We start from the raw sequence: 19806 nt of genomic DNA, 5'->3' as shown, positions 1-19806 counted from the left end.
ACAAAGTTCGGGAGGAGCAGGTTCAGATAATTAACCTAATTAACAACAATTAATAGCATTCAGTTAATCAACTCAACCAATGACAAGAGGTACATATACAGCAGAATTTCTTCTGTTTGTTTGACAGTTTTTTCAGCATCCCTCCACCACCCCATTTTCTCACTTCCAGTTCTACCTATTCTTACCACAACCAGGGGGGCGTACTCTGGGTTCGGGCCAAAATTCTGAGCTCGGAACCCTCCCCCCTTTACTCTACTTATGTAAATGTGAACTCGTGAAACAAGATATTAGTGTGGAGAAAAGAGCATCAGTAGCACTGTTAGTATCTAATGATGAGATATATTTTATTAGGAAGCGTGGATGAGACAAAAGAGGATACTTTTTTTTTTTTAAGGTCTTTTTTTTTTCATCATATTTTGTATAAATCTTAATGGAACAAGGGAATGGATTTAGTTTATGTGATTCATATTCATACATTTAAACATATTTTAAATGAATACTCCATGGGACTTTATTCCATTATTATAATTCCATAATTATTGCACTTTTAGTATAATGGTGTTGCTCAATCTGTAATATCTGCCATAATATTTGTACTGAAAGATTTGTATTGCGTTCCACAATGTATATTCAAAGTTCCCTTTCAGTCGGTCACGTTCGACGTACGTCAGTAGTGACCGACGAATTGGGATATCGCTTAGAGAGCCCTATCATCTTCGTGTAAACTAAAGCAAGCCAATGGAATTGGCGTGCGATATTTGCATAATGCGCACCGCCCCCGACAGGTGTATATAAATAGGAAGCGGATGCAATCGCACTCTGTCTTTCGCTTCGGAGCCATTCACTGGTGTCCTGTTCAGAAGACTCCTTTCTTCGTTTGTTTTATTCTAAAACATTGCCTCAGAAGAGGATTTACAGCGAGCTATCGGTGCTGGTGAAGAGGGCACGTTCAGCGAGGTCGCGAGTGTCCGAGGAGCTGAGCTATAAGCTCTAAAACTGCTGTTTTCACAGCAACACAAAGAGTGTGTGTGTGTAGCGATTTGGGCCGGTTCCTCGGTGTGTCAGGGAGGGGTGTACCTGTCACATCGCGTCGCTCCCTGGGTGCTTCAGCACGAGTGAGTTGACTTCCCCTTCTAAAAGAGCTTTACAGACGAACCCTGACAGTATGTCATTTCGTCTGTGCGTTACTGGGTGAGGTCGTTCCCTGGTCCCTGCTGATGGGCACAATCGCTGCATCTCGTGTTTGGGCGTTCAGCACGCTAAAGCAGCTTTTGTGGATGGTTCATGTTCCCATTGCGGGAACATGACCATCGCGGTGCTGAGGTCGAGGCTCTCCTTCCTGAAGTCTCAGGAAGCGGGGGTCCCCTCTCCTATGCCGCGTACGACTGTTTTTTCCGGCCCCGGGAACCGGAATGACGGTACGGCGCTGTATAGGGAGGGCGACCTGAGGATAACGGTCAGGGCTCCCCCGCCGAGCGGAAACGCTCCTCGGGCCCCTGCCCCCTCGTCAGCACCGCAACCCATCTTGCCGCCGTTGGTTTCCGCTGGGCCCTCTTCGGACTGTCCAGCCGTTACCTTTGGTGTGCCGGCGGAGGATCAGATGTCGATCTCTGCGTCAGAAGGCGAGTCTGAGTTTTCGGGGAAGGAAGATCCGGACGCGCTGCCGCCCTCCGGGACGGTAGCGTTGCCCGAGTCGGATCCCAAACTCTCGGCTGTGCTCTCCCGGGCCGCCTTGTGCGTCGGGCTTGAGTGGAACCCTCCACCCTGTCCTGGCCCATCTCGGCTGGATGATTGGTACTTGGGGGGGGGTCGCGCTGGTCAGCCCCAGCGTCCCGCCCCAATGCCTTTCTTCCCGGAGGTGCATGATGAGGTGACAAGGTCTTGGCAGACACCGTATAGTGCCCGTACCAGGCCTGGCCCCGCGTCCGCCTTCACCTCCCTGGACGGCGGGGTAGCCAGGGGGTACGCGAGGATCCCGCCAGTCGAGCGGTCCGTTGCGATGCAGTTGTGTCCAACGGCCACTGGCTGGCGTGGTGACCCGCGTCTCCCGTCCCGGGCCTGTAAATTCTCAGCCGGTCTGACTGAGAAAGCTTACAGTTCCTGTGGGCAGGCTGCCTCTGCCCTGCACGCGATGGCCCTCTTGCAGGTTTACCAAGCAAAGGCGCTGTCGGAGATGCCCCAGGAAGGTCCTGACCAACAGCTGCTTGGGGAGCTGCGCGCTGCCACTGACCTTGCCCTCCGGGCAACGAAGGTGACAGCACGCGCTGTTGGTCATGCGATGTCTACCTTGGTAGTCCAGCAACGCCACCTCTGGCTGACCCTGGCGGACATGCGGGATACCGACAAGAAGCGGTTCCTAAATTCCCCCGTGTCCCCGGTCGGCCTATTCGGCGACGCGGTGGAGAGCTTCGCCCAACAGTTCTCCGCTGCACAGAAGCAGGCTGAGGCTATCAGTCACGTCATGCCACGGCGGTCCGCTGCTGCCTCCACCCAGCCGCCCGTGGCTCAGCCTCAACCCGCTCGTCGCCGAGGGCGCCCGCCTGCATCGTCCTCCGCCCCTGCTACGCCGGCAAAGCAGCAGCCTACACCAGCCAGGCAGCAGGGTGCCGGTCGCGGGCGTGGTGCCCAGCCCGTCTCCGCTAAGCCCGGTGGTAAACGGAAAAGCAAAACACGGCACTGAGACGGGCAACCTGGAGGGGAAGGTTCTCGCTCTTCGGGAGAGAATACCATCGTCTCTCCCACCCCCGGAGGAGGGCCGGGGGGAATTTGTGATGTCTTTCTATCAACCGCCGCTGGCTCCCCGGAGTCCAGCGGTACCCACTTTTTCACAAAAAGAGCAGTTTCCTCAAACTCCAGGTCACAACAAGGTGTGTCTGCCAGTGTGCCAGGCTCCGCCTCGCCGCTGGCAGCTCCCTCCCCATTCGCCAGCAGGCGGCAGTGTGATGGCGCAGACCGCGTCCCGTGCGCCGTCTCCCATGCATACTGCTGCCTCGCAGAGTCCGACCCCACTCTGGGCCGCTCCCAAGCCGTCCAAGTCGGGTCCCTCTCTGCCTTGCTGCCCCACCCCCGGTGCGTCTGTGGTACTACTTCATTGTACCGAAAAAGGGCGGTGGGCTACGGCCAATCCTGGACCGTCCCCAGGATTGGTTTGCAGCAATAGACCTGAAGGACGCGTACTTTCATGTCTCGATTCTGCCTCGACACAGACCCTTCCTCCGGTCTGCGTTCGAGGGTCGGGCATGTCAGTACAAAGTCCCACCCGACATGGTTTTAGCTCCCAGCCGGTTGGGTCTTCAGGTCAACTGGGACAAGAGAAAACTCGCCCTCGGGCAGAGGATCTCTTGTCTCGGTCTCGAGCTAGACTCGGTCGCACGGACTGCGCGTCTCACCGAGGCGCGCGTCCAGTCGGTGTTGAACTGCCTGAGCTCGCTCAAGTGCAGGACAGCGGCTCCACTGAAAGATTTTCAGAGGCTCCTGGGGCATATGGCATCTGCAGCCACGGTCACGCCGCTCGGATTGCTTCATATGAGTCCGCTTCAACACTGGCTCCACTGCCGGTGCTGCCGTCGCACCCTTGTCCGGTGGTCGGACCCTTCGTTCCTGCGGGCCGGAGTACCCCTCGAACGAGTGTCCAGGCATGCTGTGGTCTCCACAGATGCCTCTGCCACGGGATGGGGGGCCACGTACAACGGGCATGCAGTGGCAGGTCTTTGGACGGGGCCTCAGCTGCATTGGCATATCAATTGCCTCGAGTTGCTAGCGGTTCGTCTTGCGCTGGCCCGCTTCAAGAAGCCGTTGTCAGGCAAGCACGTTCTAGTCCGCTCAGACAGCATTGCGGCCGTTGCGTACATCAACCGTCAAGGTGGTCTACGCTTCCATCGCACGTCGCAACTCGCCCGCCATCTCTTGTTGTGGAGTCAGAAGTATCTGAGGTCCCTTCGGGCCACTCGTGTCTCAGGTGTGCTCAACCGTGCAGCCGACGAGCTGTCACGGCAGCCTTCACTTGCGGGCGAGTGGCGGCTCCACCCCCAGGCGGTCCAGCTGATTTGGCAGCATTTCGGCGAGGCCCAGGTAGTCCTGTTTGCCTCCCCGGAAACTGCCCACTGCCAGTGGTTTTATTCCCTGACTGGCGGCATGCTCGGCACGGATGCCCTGGCACACAGCTGGCCCCCGGGTCTGCGCAAATATGCGTTTCCCCCAGTGAGCCTTCTCGCACAACTCCTGTGCAAGGTCAGGGAGGACGGGGAGCAGGTTCTGTTAGTGGCTCCGTACTGGCCCACTCGGTTCTCAGACCTCATTCTCCTCACGACAGCCCCTCCCTGGCCGATTCCTCTGAGAAAGGACCTCCTGACTCAGAGGCGGGGCACCCTGTGGCACCCGCGTCCCGATCTGTGGAACCTCCACGTGTGGTCCCTGGACGGGATGCGGAGGTTCTGAGTGATCTCCCGCAAGCGGTCGTAGACACCATCACTTCCGCTAGAGCTCCTTCCACTAGGAGTCTCTACGCGTTGAAGTGGAACCTGTTCGTCGAATGGTGCGCCTCTCGCCGAGAGGACCCCCGATCATGTTCGGTCAGTTCCGTGCTTTCCTTCCTGCAAGATGGGTTGGAGCGAAGGCTGTCTCCCTCCACCCTCAAGGTGTATGTTGCCGCTATCGCCGCACATCACTACGCAGTTGAGGGTAAGTCCCTGGGGAAACACGATCTGATCGTCAGGTTCCTGAGGGGGGCCAGGAGACTAAATCCTCCTCGCCCTTCCTCCGTACCCTCTTGGGATTTGACCCTGGTTCTCACAGCTCTCCGGGGTCATCCCTTTGAGCCTTTGCAATCAGTCGACCTGAAACTAATGTCTCTTAAGACGGTTCTTCTGGTTGCATTGGCTTCCCTGAAGAGGGTAGGGGATCTGCATGCATTTTCGGTCGACGAAACGTGCCTAGAATTCGGGCCCGGTGATTCTCACGTTATCCTGAGACCCCGGCCTGGATACATGCCCAAGGTTCCTACCACTCCCTTCAGAGATCAGGTAGTGAACCTGCAAGCGCTGCCCTCGGAGGAGGCAGACCCAGCCCTAGCTTTGCTCTGTCCCGTCCGCGCTCTGCGCGTTTACGTGGATAGAACGCGAAGCTTCAGGACCTCAGATCAGCTCTTCATCTGTTACGGAGGCCAGCAGAAGGGAAAGGCTGTCTCCAAGCAGAGGATGGCCCACTGGATAGTGGATGCCATCGCCTTGGCGTACGAATCCCAGGGCGTGCCTTGCCCGCTCGGGTTGAGAGCCCACTCCACCAGAGGGGTGGCCTCTTCCTGGGCGCTGGCTCATGGCGCCTCGCTGACAGATATCTGTAGAGCTGCGGGCTGGGCGACACCTAACACGTTCGCTAGGTTTTATAGCCTACGTGTAGAGCCGGTATCCTCACGTGTACTCGCATCCACTAGTCGGTAGACGTGTTGTACCCACTCTAAGTGTCGGCTTGCAATGCCATTCCCGCCACTGGCCGGATACGTGCATACTTTCACTCCAGTCGTGTTCCCCGCTTGGCGAACCCTGTCGAGTTCCTCCGCCTCCCCCTTCGGCTCGGACATTGCGGAGTGTCTGATGCCAGGCCTACATCCGTCGCTGACGTTGTCTGTTGGCTGGGGCCCATATGTCGTGACCCCTCTACGTGAGCGGTCCCATATGTGTATTTTCCACGGTTTAAAACTCCCTACGGGCCGAGTCCGTGTCTTTCCCTTAGCAGAGCCAGCTCTGCTGTCACCTGTCAGATGAGTCTCCCCCTACCAGGTGGAGCCATCCCAGGGACTCCATATGCGTACTGCCCCCCGGGCCAGTCCATATGTGTATTCCCACGTAAACTCCTCCCCCATTGGGTAGGTAGTGGTCTCCGCAGCGTCCCTTCGGGTTTGCTTCCCCAGTGTGTCTAGTTTACTTAGTGGGTAGTGGTTAGACAGCAGTAGACTCTCTCGGTGTAAGCTCGCCCCCTTCACCGCCAGCCGGTGCTATGGGCGGCTGAGCTTGCGCTGGGCACTGGAAGGGGTTTCGTAACTGTGGCGCTTTAGTTGGGATCCCAATTCGTCGGTCACTACTGACGTACGTCGTACGTGACCGACTGAAAGGGAACTTCTCGGTTACGTATGTAACCCTCGTTCCCTGAAGGAGGGAACGGAGACGTACGTCCCGTCGCCACAGTTTCTGTACCCTCGCTGTAGTGCGGACACCAGCTGTCTCCCCAGCGAAAAACAGAGTGCGATTGCATCCGCTTCCTATTTATATACATCTGTCGGGGGCGGTGCGCATTATGCAAATATCGCACGCCAATTCCATTGGCTTGTTTTAGTTTACACGAAGATGATAGGGCTCTCTAAGCGATATCCCAATTCGTCGGTCACTACTGACGTACGTCTCCGTTCCCTCCTTCAGGGAACGAGGGTTACATACGTAACCGAGACGTTTTAAGTATTTTATTCTAAATTCTTTTCCCCCATTTATTTTCTTCACAAATATATTTCTATTTTTTGTTTGTTTTTTTCTTCACTTATATCTTATATTGTTAAATATTTAGAAATATTTGTCTGTAAAGGCACAGCCCTTTCTGAACAGCAGTCCGTGACAGCAGCTTGATGTTTGAGAGGTTTTCTACAAGCTACACTGACAGACAGCTGTTTCTGGTTCTTCCCTCATCCTGAGTTAAATTCAAGAACATGCATCATCCTGATAGCCGCTTTATTTATAAACCTTTTTTTAGTAAAGAAATGGAAGATACTACACGTGGTAGAACAGAATAGGCACAAAGGACATACAAAATAATCAACCTTAGAGTTTAGTGAGTAAGAACAAGAGTTTATTTGTGGTCTTGGAGAAAAAGACTACATTCCCCTGCATTACTTTGGCTAGGTGCAGTGTGGGTAACACTGATGCATTAGGGCATTTGTACATAAAAAAAAAAACAAGAATCACAACACAAATTGTTCATAGTCATCCACATGTTGAAGTGCAGAAAGGTAAGGACTACATTACCCAAAATCCATCTGCAAAAGTATATTGTCACTGATGAGGCAGCAAATTACTGGGTAAAAAAGGCGGTTCGTAAAAACACCTACATGCACAAAAAAGAGAAAGACGGAGCAAACGGTATGATGGGTCTTTATAATGCTAGTGTACAGAAATAAAGAGAAAAAAAAATCCATTTATTTCAGGGAAGCAGAGTTTTGAGAGTTTGTGATCGCCAAGGGCACCAGTTTTCGTTTCCAGTGTTCCTCTGATAAACAAATTGACCTGGCAGTCAGGGCAACACTTCTTCTACAGCTGGTGTTGACGATGAATGCTGTAACAAATAAGAAGTGACGAAATCTCCACAGCTGAGAGGAGACTTGTGGGATTTTTCTTTAAAGGAACATAAAATAGACAATATCAAGGAAATAAAACAACAAAAATTAGAATTCATTCGTAGTATTAACAACAATAGTAATAATGATCAGATCAATAATAATTCATAATAAGTGAAGTTACTTTAATGGTCGTTAAGGAAAGAAACAGACGTGACTGGAGAACCAGCTAGGAACCACAAAACGAATAGATTTTGAAACATTTGTACTGACACCAGTAAACAGGTTGTAAAAATTCAATATTGTTCCAATAAAAGTAAGAGCGCTCATTGGCTTCAATGTGTTTGCATATACAGGTGCAAAACCAGCAAAAACGCAGACATAGCCAAATGTCTACACGTCAACCTGTTTTGAAATGCAATTTCCCGTGCATCCATTACAAGAAATCATTCTGTACAATCAGATGAAAGTCATGTCCCATATATATATATGTATGCATATATATTCTCTCCATAGAGGTCCAAATTGTGTTTTTGCACAGCAAGAACAGCCTCTGCAAGTTCACTTAAGATCTGCACGTTGTGGATGTGTGCTGTTGCTAAAAAGCTGTTTTTTTTGTTTGCAACTGTGAGTCAGATTCCTATAAAAAGATGAGTACATTGTAGACAGGAGATAGCAACTTTAAGAAGAGAAAGAATCCTACGGAGTTCACCAAGGGAATAAACACACACAAAAAAAAAAATGCCAATAAAATGTGTGACAATTAATGCATGTCTTTCCTAACCATCTCCTTACCATCAATACATGTTTAGTTTTCATTTGAGAATGACAAATAAATATCAGCAGTAGACTGATAAACAATGTTTTTCCCCAAAGAGTTAAGATGCACCTGTCATTTCCCCTCATCCATAGTTGTTCTCGGTCACCATTGCCAAAATATTACGCGCAGGTTTATCACAACATAAGTGCTTGAATAAATCTATATTAACATTTCTATACAAATTTAAATGTATATTTTTTTTCTCAGTATTTTACAGTTTAATTTCTCTAGAAAGTTATTTTCTAAATCTTTAAAGTTCTAGGCTTAAATTCTGCCCCTCATTTTTCTCCTTCACAAGATCAAAGGTTTTCAACCGCTAAGAGTTGATCGCTTCAAAAATACCACATTTTAAATTACAGTGATACCTCAACCAGTTCCCTCCGTCAGTACTTTACAGCCTCCCCAAAGATATAGAAAATATACAAAAATTAATTTCAAAATTTTCCTTTCACCATTAAGCATTTTTCTATCATATAAAAATATACAATTCTCTCCATAATTAAAATCTTGCCATTGTACCTTACTGGGAAAAAGAAAAAAAAGAAAAAAATAGTTAAGAGAGGTGACATGCTCTCTCACTCCAGTTTAAAACTTGAGCTCTTGTGCTGTCTTCATACATCCCTCCATGTATTTGATACATTTTCCATCTGTCTTTTAGCATGACTATCATAGGAACATTCATTGCGTTCTGCATCCATCATCTCAATTTGCCTTTTCTTCCTCTCCTTTTATTGATCCAAGTGATGGCTCTCGTATTTGTTCAGGATGTTACGGCACCGGCCAAGCTCTTTGCGCATGTCAGCTACTTCCTGTCTGAGTGCAGCGTTCTCACGCTCGAGGAAGGCGGCGCGCACAGAGATCTGGTTCTCCTTCAGTCGACGAGCATCGCGAGAACGCTTTGCGGCCTCATTGTTCTTACAACGCCGACTCCAATACTTCTCGTCCTTCAGAAAAAAAACAAAAACAACAAAAAAGTATATATTAGAACAGGTCTACAACTGTAGGTGTGGAGCTTTGCCAGATGTGGGACTGGGATTTGTGTGTGTTCGTATGTAATTGTTTGAGGTTTTTTTTAGCAACTCTGAGAGACATTCCACTGAGAAATGCCTTTGAACCAGCAAACAGCCTGAGGTTTGACTGAGGTTCAGTGACTGTCCTCAAAGTGCCAGACACAGGGTTGTGGTTCACACCACTCTGTCAGTAGTGGTGAGGAACAGTCATAAGAAAACCAGTTACAAATCTTGTTTTAAAAACACTAAAACTGTTGATTCACCTGATGCCATTTACTTCTTCAGTTTTTCAAAATACAAATAATTATTTGAGTTATTTATTCATTTAAAAGCTAGGATTGCCAAACATCTTTTAAGCCAAACTCATTTGACCTAAAATGTTTATTTGAAGTACCCCCTGAGATTTGAAGTTAGTATTTCAATAATTTGTATGTTCGTCGTTATCTGATGTCGGTTAGCGGTCATATGACATGCAGATAAACAAAATATGGTAACACTTTACAATAAGGTTCATTAGTTAACTACATTAGTTAACATGAACTAATAATGAACTGCACTTATACATTTATTAATCTAATTTTAATTTCAGCATTTAAATAACTGTTTAACTATGAACATTATTGTAAAGTGTTACCCTAAATATCTTCTTTTTTTTTTTGGTATGCATTTTATTTCTATTGTTTTTTACTTTTAATTATTTATTATTATTTGCATAATAGCCTTAGTGAAGGATACTAATGACATGTTACTTGCTGCGGATTCTGGCTGCCTGTCAATTTTAATCCTTCTCGATCTCAGTGCTGCCTTTGACACTGTTGATCATTCTGTTTTACTTTCTCGTATGGAATCTGTGTTTGGCATCACTGGTACTGCTCTTGACTGGTTTAAGTCCTACCTCACCAACCATATGTAGTTTTTATTTCCATGGGTGGGCACAAGTCTAACATTGGCTCAGTCAAATTTGGGGTGCCCCAGGGATCTATTCTGAGTCCTGTACTCTTTAGTATGTATATTTTTCCCCTTGGTCATCTTTTGCAATCTCTTGGTCTTAAGTATCACTTTTATGCAGATGACACTCAAATTTACATTCACTCAAAACCTGAAGATCACACTGCAGTGGCATTTCTCGAACACTGCATATCGGAGATTAAAATATTGAAGTCAAAATAATTTTCTCTGACTCAACAGCGATAAGACTGAGGTCATGCTGCTTGGCTCTATCCATCAAATCCATCTCCTTCACTCAATGTTGATGGCTCTGTCCTGGAGTTTCAAACAAAATTAAAGAATCTGGGGGTGATATTTGACTCTCATCTTACATTTGATCCACATGTACAGAATACCGTTAAAACATTATTTTTTCATCTCCGAAACATCGCAAGGCTTCGTCCCATGCTTTCTTTTAATGTTGCAGAAAAACTGATCAATACGTTTGTTTTTTCGCGCATTGATTATTGCAATGCCCTGCTTGCTGGAGTATTGAAAAATACCCTCAGTAAACTCCAATATGTTCAAAATTCAGCTGCCAGAATCCTAACAAGGACAAGAACTCGAGAGCATATCACTCCTATCTTGGAGTCCCTACATTGGCTTCCTGTCAGGTTTCGCATAGATTTTAAAATTCTCATGTTGACTTATAAGGCCTTACATGGCTTAGCCCCACACTATTTATCTGAGCTTTTAACAGTTTACACTCCCAGGCGTGAGCTCCGTTCTTCGGAGTTAGGACTCCTGGCCGTTCCCACTACTCGCATGCGCTCTATGGGTGACAGGGCTTTCTCTTCCTTTGCTCCAAAACTCTGGAACTCTCTCCCCTGTGATCTTAGACATTTAAACTCTCTTAGTGTTTTTAAAGTTTCTCTTAAAACTTATTTCTTTAGACTGGCTTATATGTAATCTGTATTTTTATTTCTCTTCTTATTTTGTATTGATTGTGTTTTTAACTTTGTACTATGTGTAAAGCGCTTTGAGAATATCCTTTTAAAGGCGCTATATAAAATAAAGTTTATTATTATTAATAATCATAACCATAATATTTATGATTTATCTATCAGCTTTTCATCAACTTACAAACCTCATGAAAACCAGTTTGGGAAACCCTGATTTAAAGCTTAGTATTTATTAAAAAACATATTTCTATTGGTCACTTCTAGGTAATTTACGGTTTATAAACCTTTGTTACTTAAAGGAACAACAATGAAGGTTATTTTTGGGGAAAAACAGAAAAAAAAAAAAAAAGTGTCCATACAATTAAAGCCAATGGTTTTCAGAACCAATGTCAAAAACTAAAACTAAATCTGTAAAAATTTTGGTTAATTGAAGTAAAGCTGACAAAAAAATAAAAAAAATAAAATATGAATATGAAATATGCAAAACTTAAACTTCAATGAAAATTAGAAAAGTCTGCTTCACAAATAACTGAAATAAAAAAAAATTAAGCTGAAAACTTACAAAAAAAATGCTAAATAGAATTTGATAGTGAATCTGTGCTAGAACAAATAAAAAAACAAGTAAATAATAAATATGACAAAAGCACGTAACAAAAAAACAAACTAAAATGAAAACTGAAAATATAAAAATAAAGCAGATTCAAAATATTAATATAGGTATAATATGAAAATAACGCAGTTTTTGACTTTCATTGTATGGACAAACATAGTGGAAATATTCTTAAAAAAAATCTTTTGTGTTCTGCAGATCCAGTTCCATAGGTTTGGAAAGACATAAGGGTGAGTAATGATGACAGTTTTCATTTTGGCGTGAACTATAACTCTATAATAATATTTAAAAAAAACAAGAAGAATGCCGTTTCCTTTCCAAGTATTCAAAACATCCATTTGTTCCCTGAGGAGAGGTCACTGTGATTACAAAGGAATTCACCCTTTTGACTAGTGTGCCCTTTGTAACAAAAAAGCTGACATATCTGAGATCCTCGGTTTCCAAGACATCTGCCTCAGAACTGAGATATGATCACATAATTCTACCACCCATTGCCCAATGAAGACAATGTGACATGCTTTGTAAATAACTGTCTGTTACTTAATACTAAATCTATGCTAGTAATGGGTTTTGGGAACTAATGATCACTTTAATTTGTCTTATTTTAATTCTTGCTATCAGTGAATGACACTGTCTGTACTGATGCAAACATGCCTGGCATCTGCTTTACAGCCTTTGTATAGAGGCATGAAGAACGTCAGACCTGTTCAACAAAATGAGGGTGGAATTTTCCATACAATATCTATGAATAAGTGCTGCAAAAACTATTTCTACATTTTTGCCAAATAACCAGTTTTTAAAAACTACACAGTGATAGATGTGCTTATATAGACTGTTGCACAATAATATGTATGTTTGTGTTTCATATGCTTTGTATTTTATTGCCTTGCTTTATATTGTCCTTGAGTGCATTGAAAGGCACCTATAAATAAAAGGTATTATTATTATTATTATTAAAGTGTAAGCTATTGTCTATAATAATAAAAAATAAAAAAGTACACGTTTCACAAAATCCACATGAACCGTCACAGCTGGCAAGATTACGAACATGCTCCACTTATAATTCTCTTAGGATTTCTATTAAGCCACACAAGTATATCTGATAAATGATATGAATTATGTCCATAAAACGATGCCGTGTTGAGCTTCTCACCTTCAGGTCATCGGGGACAAGCATCTTGCGAGCCTTTTTAATCATGGGCTGAGGTTTGAGCTCTTCCTCACTGAAACGATGTCTGCGGGGGTCAAACGCCTCCTGTCCAGGCACACTCGACAGCGCGACGTCTGCGGGATCAGGGTCAAAGGATGGCAACAACTCATTGCAGTTAGTGATAGGTGGAGTAGGGAGTGGTGGACATGTAGTGGAAGAAGGTGAGGGCGTTGGCTCCAAGCTGCCTGGTGGAGTGCCTGAAGGTAGAAACACAAAGTAGATGCCTTGATTAAGTCACGTTGCTATGTGTATGCATTCAGATAACGTGACTCTAAAAACTGTACCCAGAAGACCCACAAGGGGGCAGTAACAGACAACAACTCAATCCACCAATCTGTCTCGTTTTTCCATTTGACAATATTTCTACCCTAATCTCTGCATTTCAAAACATTGAACTGGTGATTTCATTTTATAAAAGCTTAATTTCATTCCACAAATAAATTGATAGTGAATCTGTGCTAATGTAGAGAACAAACAAACAGCAGTATTGTGAAATATTTTTACAATTTTAAATAATTCAATATATTTTAAAACACAATTTTTTTTATGTGTTGGCAAAGCTGAATTTTCAGCATCATTACTCCAGTCTTCAGTGTCACATGATCCTTCAGAAATCATTCTAATATGCTGATTTGCTGCTCAAGTAACATTTATTATTATTATCAATTGAAAACAGTTATGTACAATAGTTATGTACAAACAGAAGAGCATTTATCTGAAATATAAAGCTTTTTCAACATTATAAATGTCTATACTGTCACTTTTCATCAATATGAAGTTAAAAGAACAGGCCTGCATTTATCTGAAATAGAAAGCTTTTGTAAAATTATCACTGCTGTTCAAAAGTTTAGGGTCAGTAAGAGGGTTTTTTTGGAAAAAAATTAAAGAAATCAGTACTTTTATTCAGCAAGGATGCATTAAATTGATGAAATGTGACAGTATAGACATTTATAATGTTGAAAAAGCTTTATATTTCAGATAAATGCTGTTCTGTTTGTACATAACTATTGTACATAACTGTTTTCAACATTGATAATAATAATAAATGTTTCTTGAGTAGCAAATCAGCATATTAGAATGATTTCTGAAGGATCATGTGACACTGAAGACTGGAGTAATGATGCTGAAAATTCAGCTACGCCAACACAGAAATAAACTGCATTTTTAAATATATTCAAATAGAAAACTGTTTATTTTAAATTGTAAAAATATTTCACAATATTACTGTTTTTTGCTGTATTCTGGATCAAATAAATGAAGCCTTGGTGAACATAAGAGACTTCTTTTAAAAACATAAAAAAATCTTACCGTTAAAAAAAAAACCTTACACACACACAAACATACACATAGAGCTAGAGTTAAAAACGTACAAAAATAAAACCCTCACACATACACATACTCATAACCATAGCCCGGTAAATAAAATATACATTTATATTACATTGCTAAAATGTTTTGAATGATTAATATAATAAAAATACCTATATTAATATATTTAACAACCCCATACACACCAGCATGGAAAAATATTATTAATAAAATTAAATAATATTATATACTGATTTTTTTTCTTCAGTATACATAAAAGGTTAAAGTGCACCCTGTCACGAGAGCACAACAAAACTACCGTTGCTATGTTTTGAAAATCTATTTGAGCCATAAACCTAATCTAAAGTCTGTAAAGTACCCTTAGGAGTAACTTTAACCCCATTTGGCAATGATCCTCTCTTTACTGTCCACTGCGGCACATGCACTGACACAGGCCCTCTTTTTTGAGACAGCCTGGTCAAATCTGTGGAAATAAGTGATGTGATGGCTTCTGCATGTGCTTATTTACCAGCAGCACTTTTAATCTCTCTCTCTCTCTCTTCTCAGCCACAGAAATGTAAACAAACATCTAATCGGAAGTACAGCATCAACTCACACACTCATTCCATCTCAATCTTTCAATTTCTCCCTGTGTGTTACTCACACACACTCCCACACATACCTCCTCTCCCCTGCCCCTCCCCCGTCCTCGCTCTCGCTCTGCCTGCCTCGGCACGTGAGTGAGCGAGCGCACATGGACCAAGCGTGTGAGAAGAGGAGGAGATTTAAAAACATGCGAGCACAATCACAAACACGCCGTCTCTGCCTTTCATTCTTTGCTTCTGGCTCACCTGTGTGTCTATTACTGTTGACTTACCGGCCTTTCAATCGCCATCATGTTCCCAACTCTATATTAAAATCTTTTCCTCTCTTTTCAGCTGCTGTCATCCCTGTTTATCTTTGTATATCCTTTTTTTTTCATTGCTGCAAGTCTTTTTATAGATTTCTAACCAGCCCATTCTTTTCATATACTGCAGCATCCAAAAACAAATAAAAACTTTTCACTCAGCTTTTATATACCCTTGATTTACACAAAATATATGCAGTGTTAACTAGTGCTGTCAAATCGATTAATCATGATTAATTGCATCTAACCTAAAACTGTGTGTATATATACATATACATATATATATATATATATATATATATATATATATATATATATATATATATATATATATATATACACACACACAAAACATTTTATGTTAGATGGGATTAATCGTGATTAATCGATTTGACAGCACTATAACACATACCTATAAAACAACTCACATCTTTGCAAAAAGCACAAACAGCTGCACACACTCACTCCCAAAAACCACCCAAACCTCTTGATAATCCAAACAGCGAAGCTTACAAACACACACCATGAGCATCTATCCACAGTCATAAAAACACACACACCCAAACAATTAATACTCTGAAACTACACTGTAACACACACCCAAGGGACAGTCTGGTGCTTTCTACAACTCGCAAATGAACCAAAATCCAGGGGAATTCTTGTAAGCAGAATGAGGGAAGTGTTTGAACAACATCAGACCTCATTTTTGGCCCACAACGTTTCCTTTCTTCATCTCGACGGCGTGCCCTCAGACCGTTCGTTTCGTGGGTTTTCAACATCCTCTCTAGCTTATGTTGCGCAGCAAGTTAAATCTCTGAACTGCGAAAGCAAACTCACCGTGCAAGCAGTCTGCGGATCCCATCATGCTTTGCGGCGTATGCATGTCCAGCCCAAGCAGAGAGGGCGAGGAAGATGTGGTGGTGGATGTCGGTGAGGAGGAAGAGGAGCAGTGTGGGGGCGAGGTTGGGAGGCACTGGGAGCCCTGGTTGGGAATGGCGGACTGAGAGCTTTGCGAGGGTATCTGAGCTGAAGTGGAGTTTGAGGTACTGTGCATGCTGCTCATCCCGTTCTCGGTCAGAAACTCCTCGAGATCCATGTACTGCAACTGGAACAGGCCGCCATCACATGGCAATGTTCGTTCCCATAGCAACGGGCCCAGGAAGGAATTGTTGTTGCCGTTAGAGAAGCTGCCAGTGCCTGCTCCATTGCTGTCAGCGGCTAGTCCATTGCTGCAGCCGTTGCGCAGAGGACAACGGCTAAGAGAGTCCTCATCCATATCTAACCTGTCCTTACCTATAAAGAAAGAAAGTGAAATCCAATTTAATGGGCATATCTTACTTTAACACTATTGAGCCATCTAAATAAGCACACTATTCTGAATACATATATTGACTTTTCTAGATTTCAAAAAAGCAATATTTCTGATAGCACTCAGATTACGTAGTTAGGGACAAAATAACACTTCCCAGCAACTTTCACATCCCTCTGGGAGAACTACCTCTGCAATGTCAACACATGTGAATAGCTCCGACTCTCAGTGCATCAATGCAAAACGAAGAGCCTTTGAAAAACCATCTTTTAAACTTCAAGATTAATGGGTTTTGACATTCCCGAATGACCATAGTAAAGTGATTACAATGTTACACCGCAGTGACATTGCTTAACTCTGTGGTACAGGAACAATGCTGTTGAACAATGGCTAATTGTTACAAAACTACATTATGGCTGAACCAATGCCATGATGCAAAAGCAACAGCCGTAACACAAAAAACTCAGACGTGTATTGTATAACACAATATTACGCTAGTGTATAACACTGCAATACTACATAGTGATGCTCTGCTGTGGTATAGGCTGAGATACAGTGTAGTACTGTGGTACTGGTTAAGTTTAGTTGGTATAAAAACAGTTCTAAAGGACATGAACATTGCAAAACTAAAACACTAAAAATTGGACATGGCGAATGAAGGTCTTAAGTCTTAAAGTTTCCATCTTAAAGTATTTAGGAGGGGTCTGAGACACTCTAGGGTGGGGTCTAAAATCTTAACAACACTAGTTAAGCTAAATCAGGCATTTTACGGTGCATTGGTGTGGAAACCAGGACCAGTAAAGTGAGTTTGAAATTAGACATTTCTGGTTTAGTTATACTGTATAAAAACTAACCATAAAAATGTAACTGCATCATGTGTTTTGTGTAAGTTTGTATTCTTTTCTCTATGAAAAAACCAGCAGACTGTCGCCTAAAAACACCAACGCTTAAAAACAAACACAAAAAGTTCAAAAGCTGCAGTTTGAGACCGATACGTATTCAAAAGTAACAACAGTGCTATTAATGTTAAGTAATGTGATTCACATGCCGCATGCACATTGAAACTGGATTGACACTGGATTAGAGATTTTCTTCTCGACTATTCAGAGTCATTTTGCATTAATGGTAACCAGATAATCAGTAAAAAAAAAAAAAATGACTCTGACAGAAATCGATAAAGAAGCTTTTCCAATAATCACAATGTTGTATTCACAGGCAGTGGAAAACTTCTGTCTGTGTGGTTACACAGGCCTGTAAACAAAATAGCTTAGCCAATAGTTGACCTCAAAGTACCTGGGTAGTGAGCTAAGTGGCTGAATGGCCTAACCTTGTTTATCTCTTCAACTAAGTTCCATGTGATGTCCTGTCTGCAGCTCACTGAGAGATATGCACAATTGCACATGCCCCTGCCATTTGACATGTGAAACCACAAAAACACCAATCGCAGGAAACTAACTGGCATGGTGACTATTAACACAGACTATCTCAATTAGCACAAACAAATGGTTTACAGGGAGCGCATTATAATACACTCTGAGTGAGTGACAGGGAAGCAGGTGCGTTTCCTCACCCTTCATTTCACTACAGTCTTTGACGCGCTGGTCGCCCTTCACGGGGAGCTGCAGGAGCGACTTTAAGTTTGCTGTTGAGTTTAAGTGTCCTCCGTTAAGTGAGCCTCCTGCCTGGCTACTGTTGCCAAACTGCGGACTGGCTCCGGCAGAGGGAAGGTCCGGGGGAAGGAGCTGTGAAAGCGGCCTGGCCATCATCCAACGTCTGCCGGATTGAGCTCCCTTGACCGCTAGATGCTTGGGTGGTTCAGTACTATTGTGCAGCCGTCAAATCAATCACATGACGATTCATAAGGGAAACAAGCAAAAATAAAGTATTAGCATTAGTTCGTTATCAAACAAAACATATAGCCTAATAATACAGTATGCATTTGCACCACGTTCGTATCATTAGAGTAGCATAAAAGTACACAAAGTTGTACACAAAGTCATGCAACACGAGACCGTGTTTACTTTAGAGACAGAGGAGGAAAACCTGCGCGGCTCACGTGCACCACAGCATCTGACATTCAAGAAAAATATACTTTAAAATTACCTTTATTTGGAAATAAGGCGTTTAAACAAAGAGTGCCATTCTGCTTGGATATGGATAAACATATATATATATATATATTCCCAGTACTTCCAGAAAATGTTGACAGCTTTTCTTATGCTGGAACTTTTAAAAAACACAGACGAATGTCCAGAATAGCGTCCAACGTGGAGGAAAAAATGCAACAAATTAACCGGATATTTCCAGCAGAGAACAGTGGGAGGATAAAAAAAGTCCAATACTGCAAACGATAACTTGAAAACGCTGAACTCTTGAATGCGCGAAACTTGCGTCGTCTCAAAATGACAAATGAAAACAAAACGAAGAAAGTGTTGCTGAGTCAATTTCTGCTGCGTAGTGCGATTGGTGGGATGTTGACGTTTTTTTCCATTCAGTCGCTCAATCGCTTTTTCCCCCTGTGGTCACCCCCTTCTGTTCAGTTCTCTCTGCATGTGAGTTACCGCACGCTTTGAGCTTGAGCCGTCCGATCTTTTCGCTCAGCTGGAACGAACACGAGCCGCTCACGTGACGTCACACCTCCCAGAGTAGCCTCGAACACTGCACGAAGGCTCATCAATGTTTAATATTAATAAGGCACGCCCCATCGTGACAGGCACGCTCCTCAGGGTGGGTAGCACTGATTAAAAACAAATTGGTCAATAATTTCACTCCAAGCTGTCCCTATGTTGGGCACCCAGCATGAACAGGCGGACACATAATTACTAAGTTGTAAAGTGGGGCGTTTTAAAGAACATCAGAATTATGAGTAAAATCATGGAATTAATTGCTGTCAGGTTTCTACACAGTCCTATCAGAGAGCAACCTTTTGGGGGGAAAGCCTGTCAAAGAGAATGGCACACTTTTTCACTTCACTAGTAATCCGATGGAAACGTGATCATCATGCGAGAGGAGATGGCAACTACACGTTGTGTCTCAGAAACACAGACGCGCTCTCCAGTGCACATGGTGTCCGCACGCGGAGACGCGGCTGAGCTTTTTTGCTGCAATTGGCTAAGAGAAAAGAGGCTCCACCCTGCTCGCCCAGCCATTGGCTTGCGTGGAGAACAGCGCTCCGCCCCTTCATCACACCCATGCTACAGCCGCGTGAGAATACAGAAACTGCGTGAACCCAGGAGAAGAGTGGCGCACACCCACAAAAAAAGATTTAAGGAAATAGATTTGTTGGGGTTGAACCTTATAAACCCATTTCCACGAGAGTATTATAATACCGAGTATACTAAAACTTAAATATCATTAGGCTATAGGCTATGTCTGCCTTTTATGGATACAACACAACTAATTAATGAGGACAAGTAGAATGCAAA

General features: G+C 43.8%; 1 protein-coding gene across 1 annotated transcript; it reads right to left on the bottom strand.

Moving 5' to 3' along the window:
• Positions 1 to 6851: 6851 nt before the first annotated feature.
• On the bottom strand, positions 6852 to 19339 carry dbpb (D site albumin promoter binding protein b). Its single transcript, XM_067393363.1, has 5 exons — positions 18485 to 19339; positions 17952 to 18202; positions 15910 to 16365; positions 12801 to 13054; positions 6852 to 9082 (listed from the first exon to the last, which is right to left on the bottom strand). Exons 2-5 carry the CDS (start codon positions 18145 to 18147, stop codon positions 8867 to 8869), a joined length of 1122 nt encoding a protein of 373 aa, XP_067249464.1. The 5' UTR covers positions 18148 to 18202; positions 18485 to 19339; the 3' UTR covers positions 6852 to 8866.
• Positions 19340 to 19806: the final 467 nt, after the last annotated feature.

This window comes from Chanodichthys erythropterus, chromosome 2 (assembly GCF_024489055.1).
Source record: "Chanodichthys erythropterus isolate Z2021 chromosome 2, ASM2448905v1, whole genome shotgun sequence".
Lineage (NCBI taxonomy): Eukaryota > Metazoa > Chordata > Actinopteri > Cypriniformes > Xenocyprididae > Chanodichthys > Chanodichthys erythropterus.
The sequence above is the reverse complement of the archived record's forward strand: the minus strand, read 5'-3'. Positions and strand labels throughout refer to the sequence as shown.

Coding starts and splice junctions, on each gene's coding strand:
- dbpb (XM_067393363.1), bottom strand. CDS start 18,147: ATGATGGCCAGGCCGCTTTCACAGCTCCTTCCCCCGGACCTTCCCTCT. Junction 13,055..15,909: donor ATCCGCAGACTGCTTGCACG/GTGAGTTTGCTT, acceptor TTCTACCTTCAG/GCACTCCACCAGGCAGCTTG. Junction 9,083..12,800: donor TTGTCCCCGATGACCTGAAG/GTGAGAAGCTCA, acceptor TTTTTTCTGAAG/GACGAGAAGTATTGGAGTCG.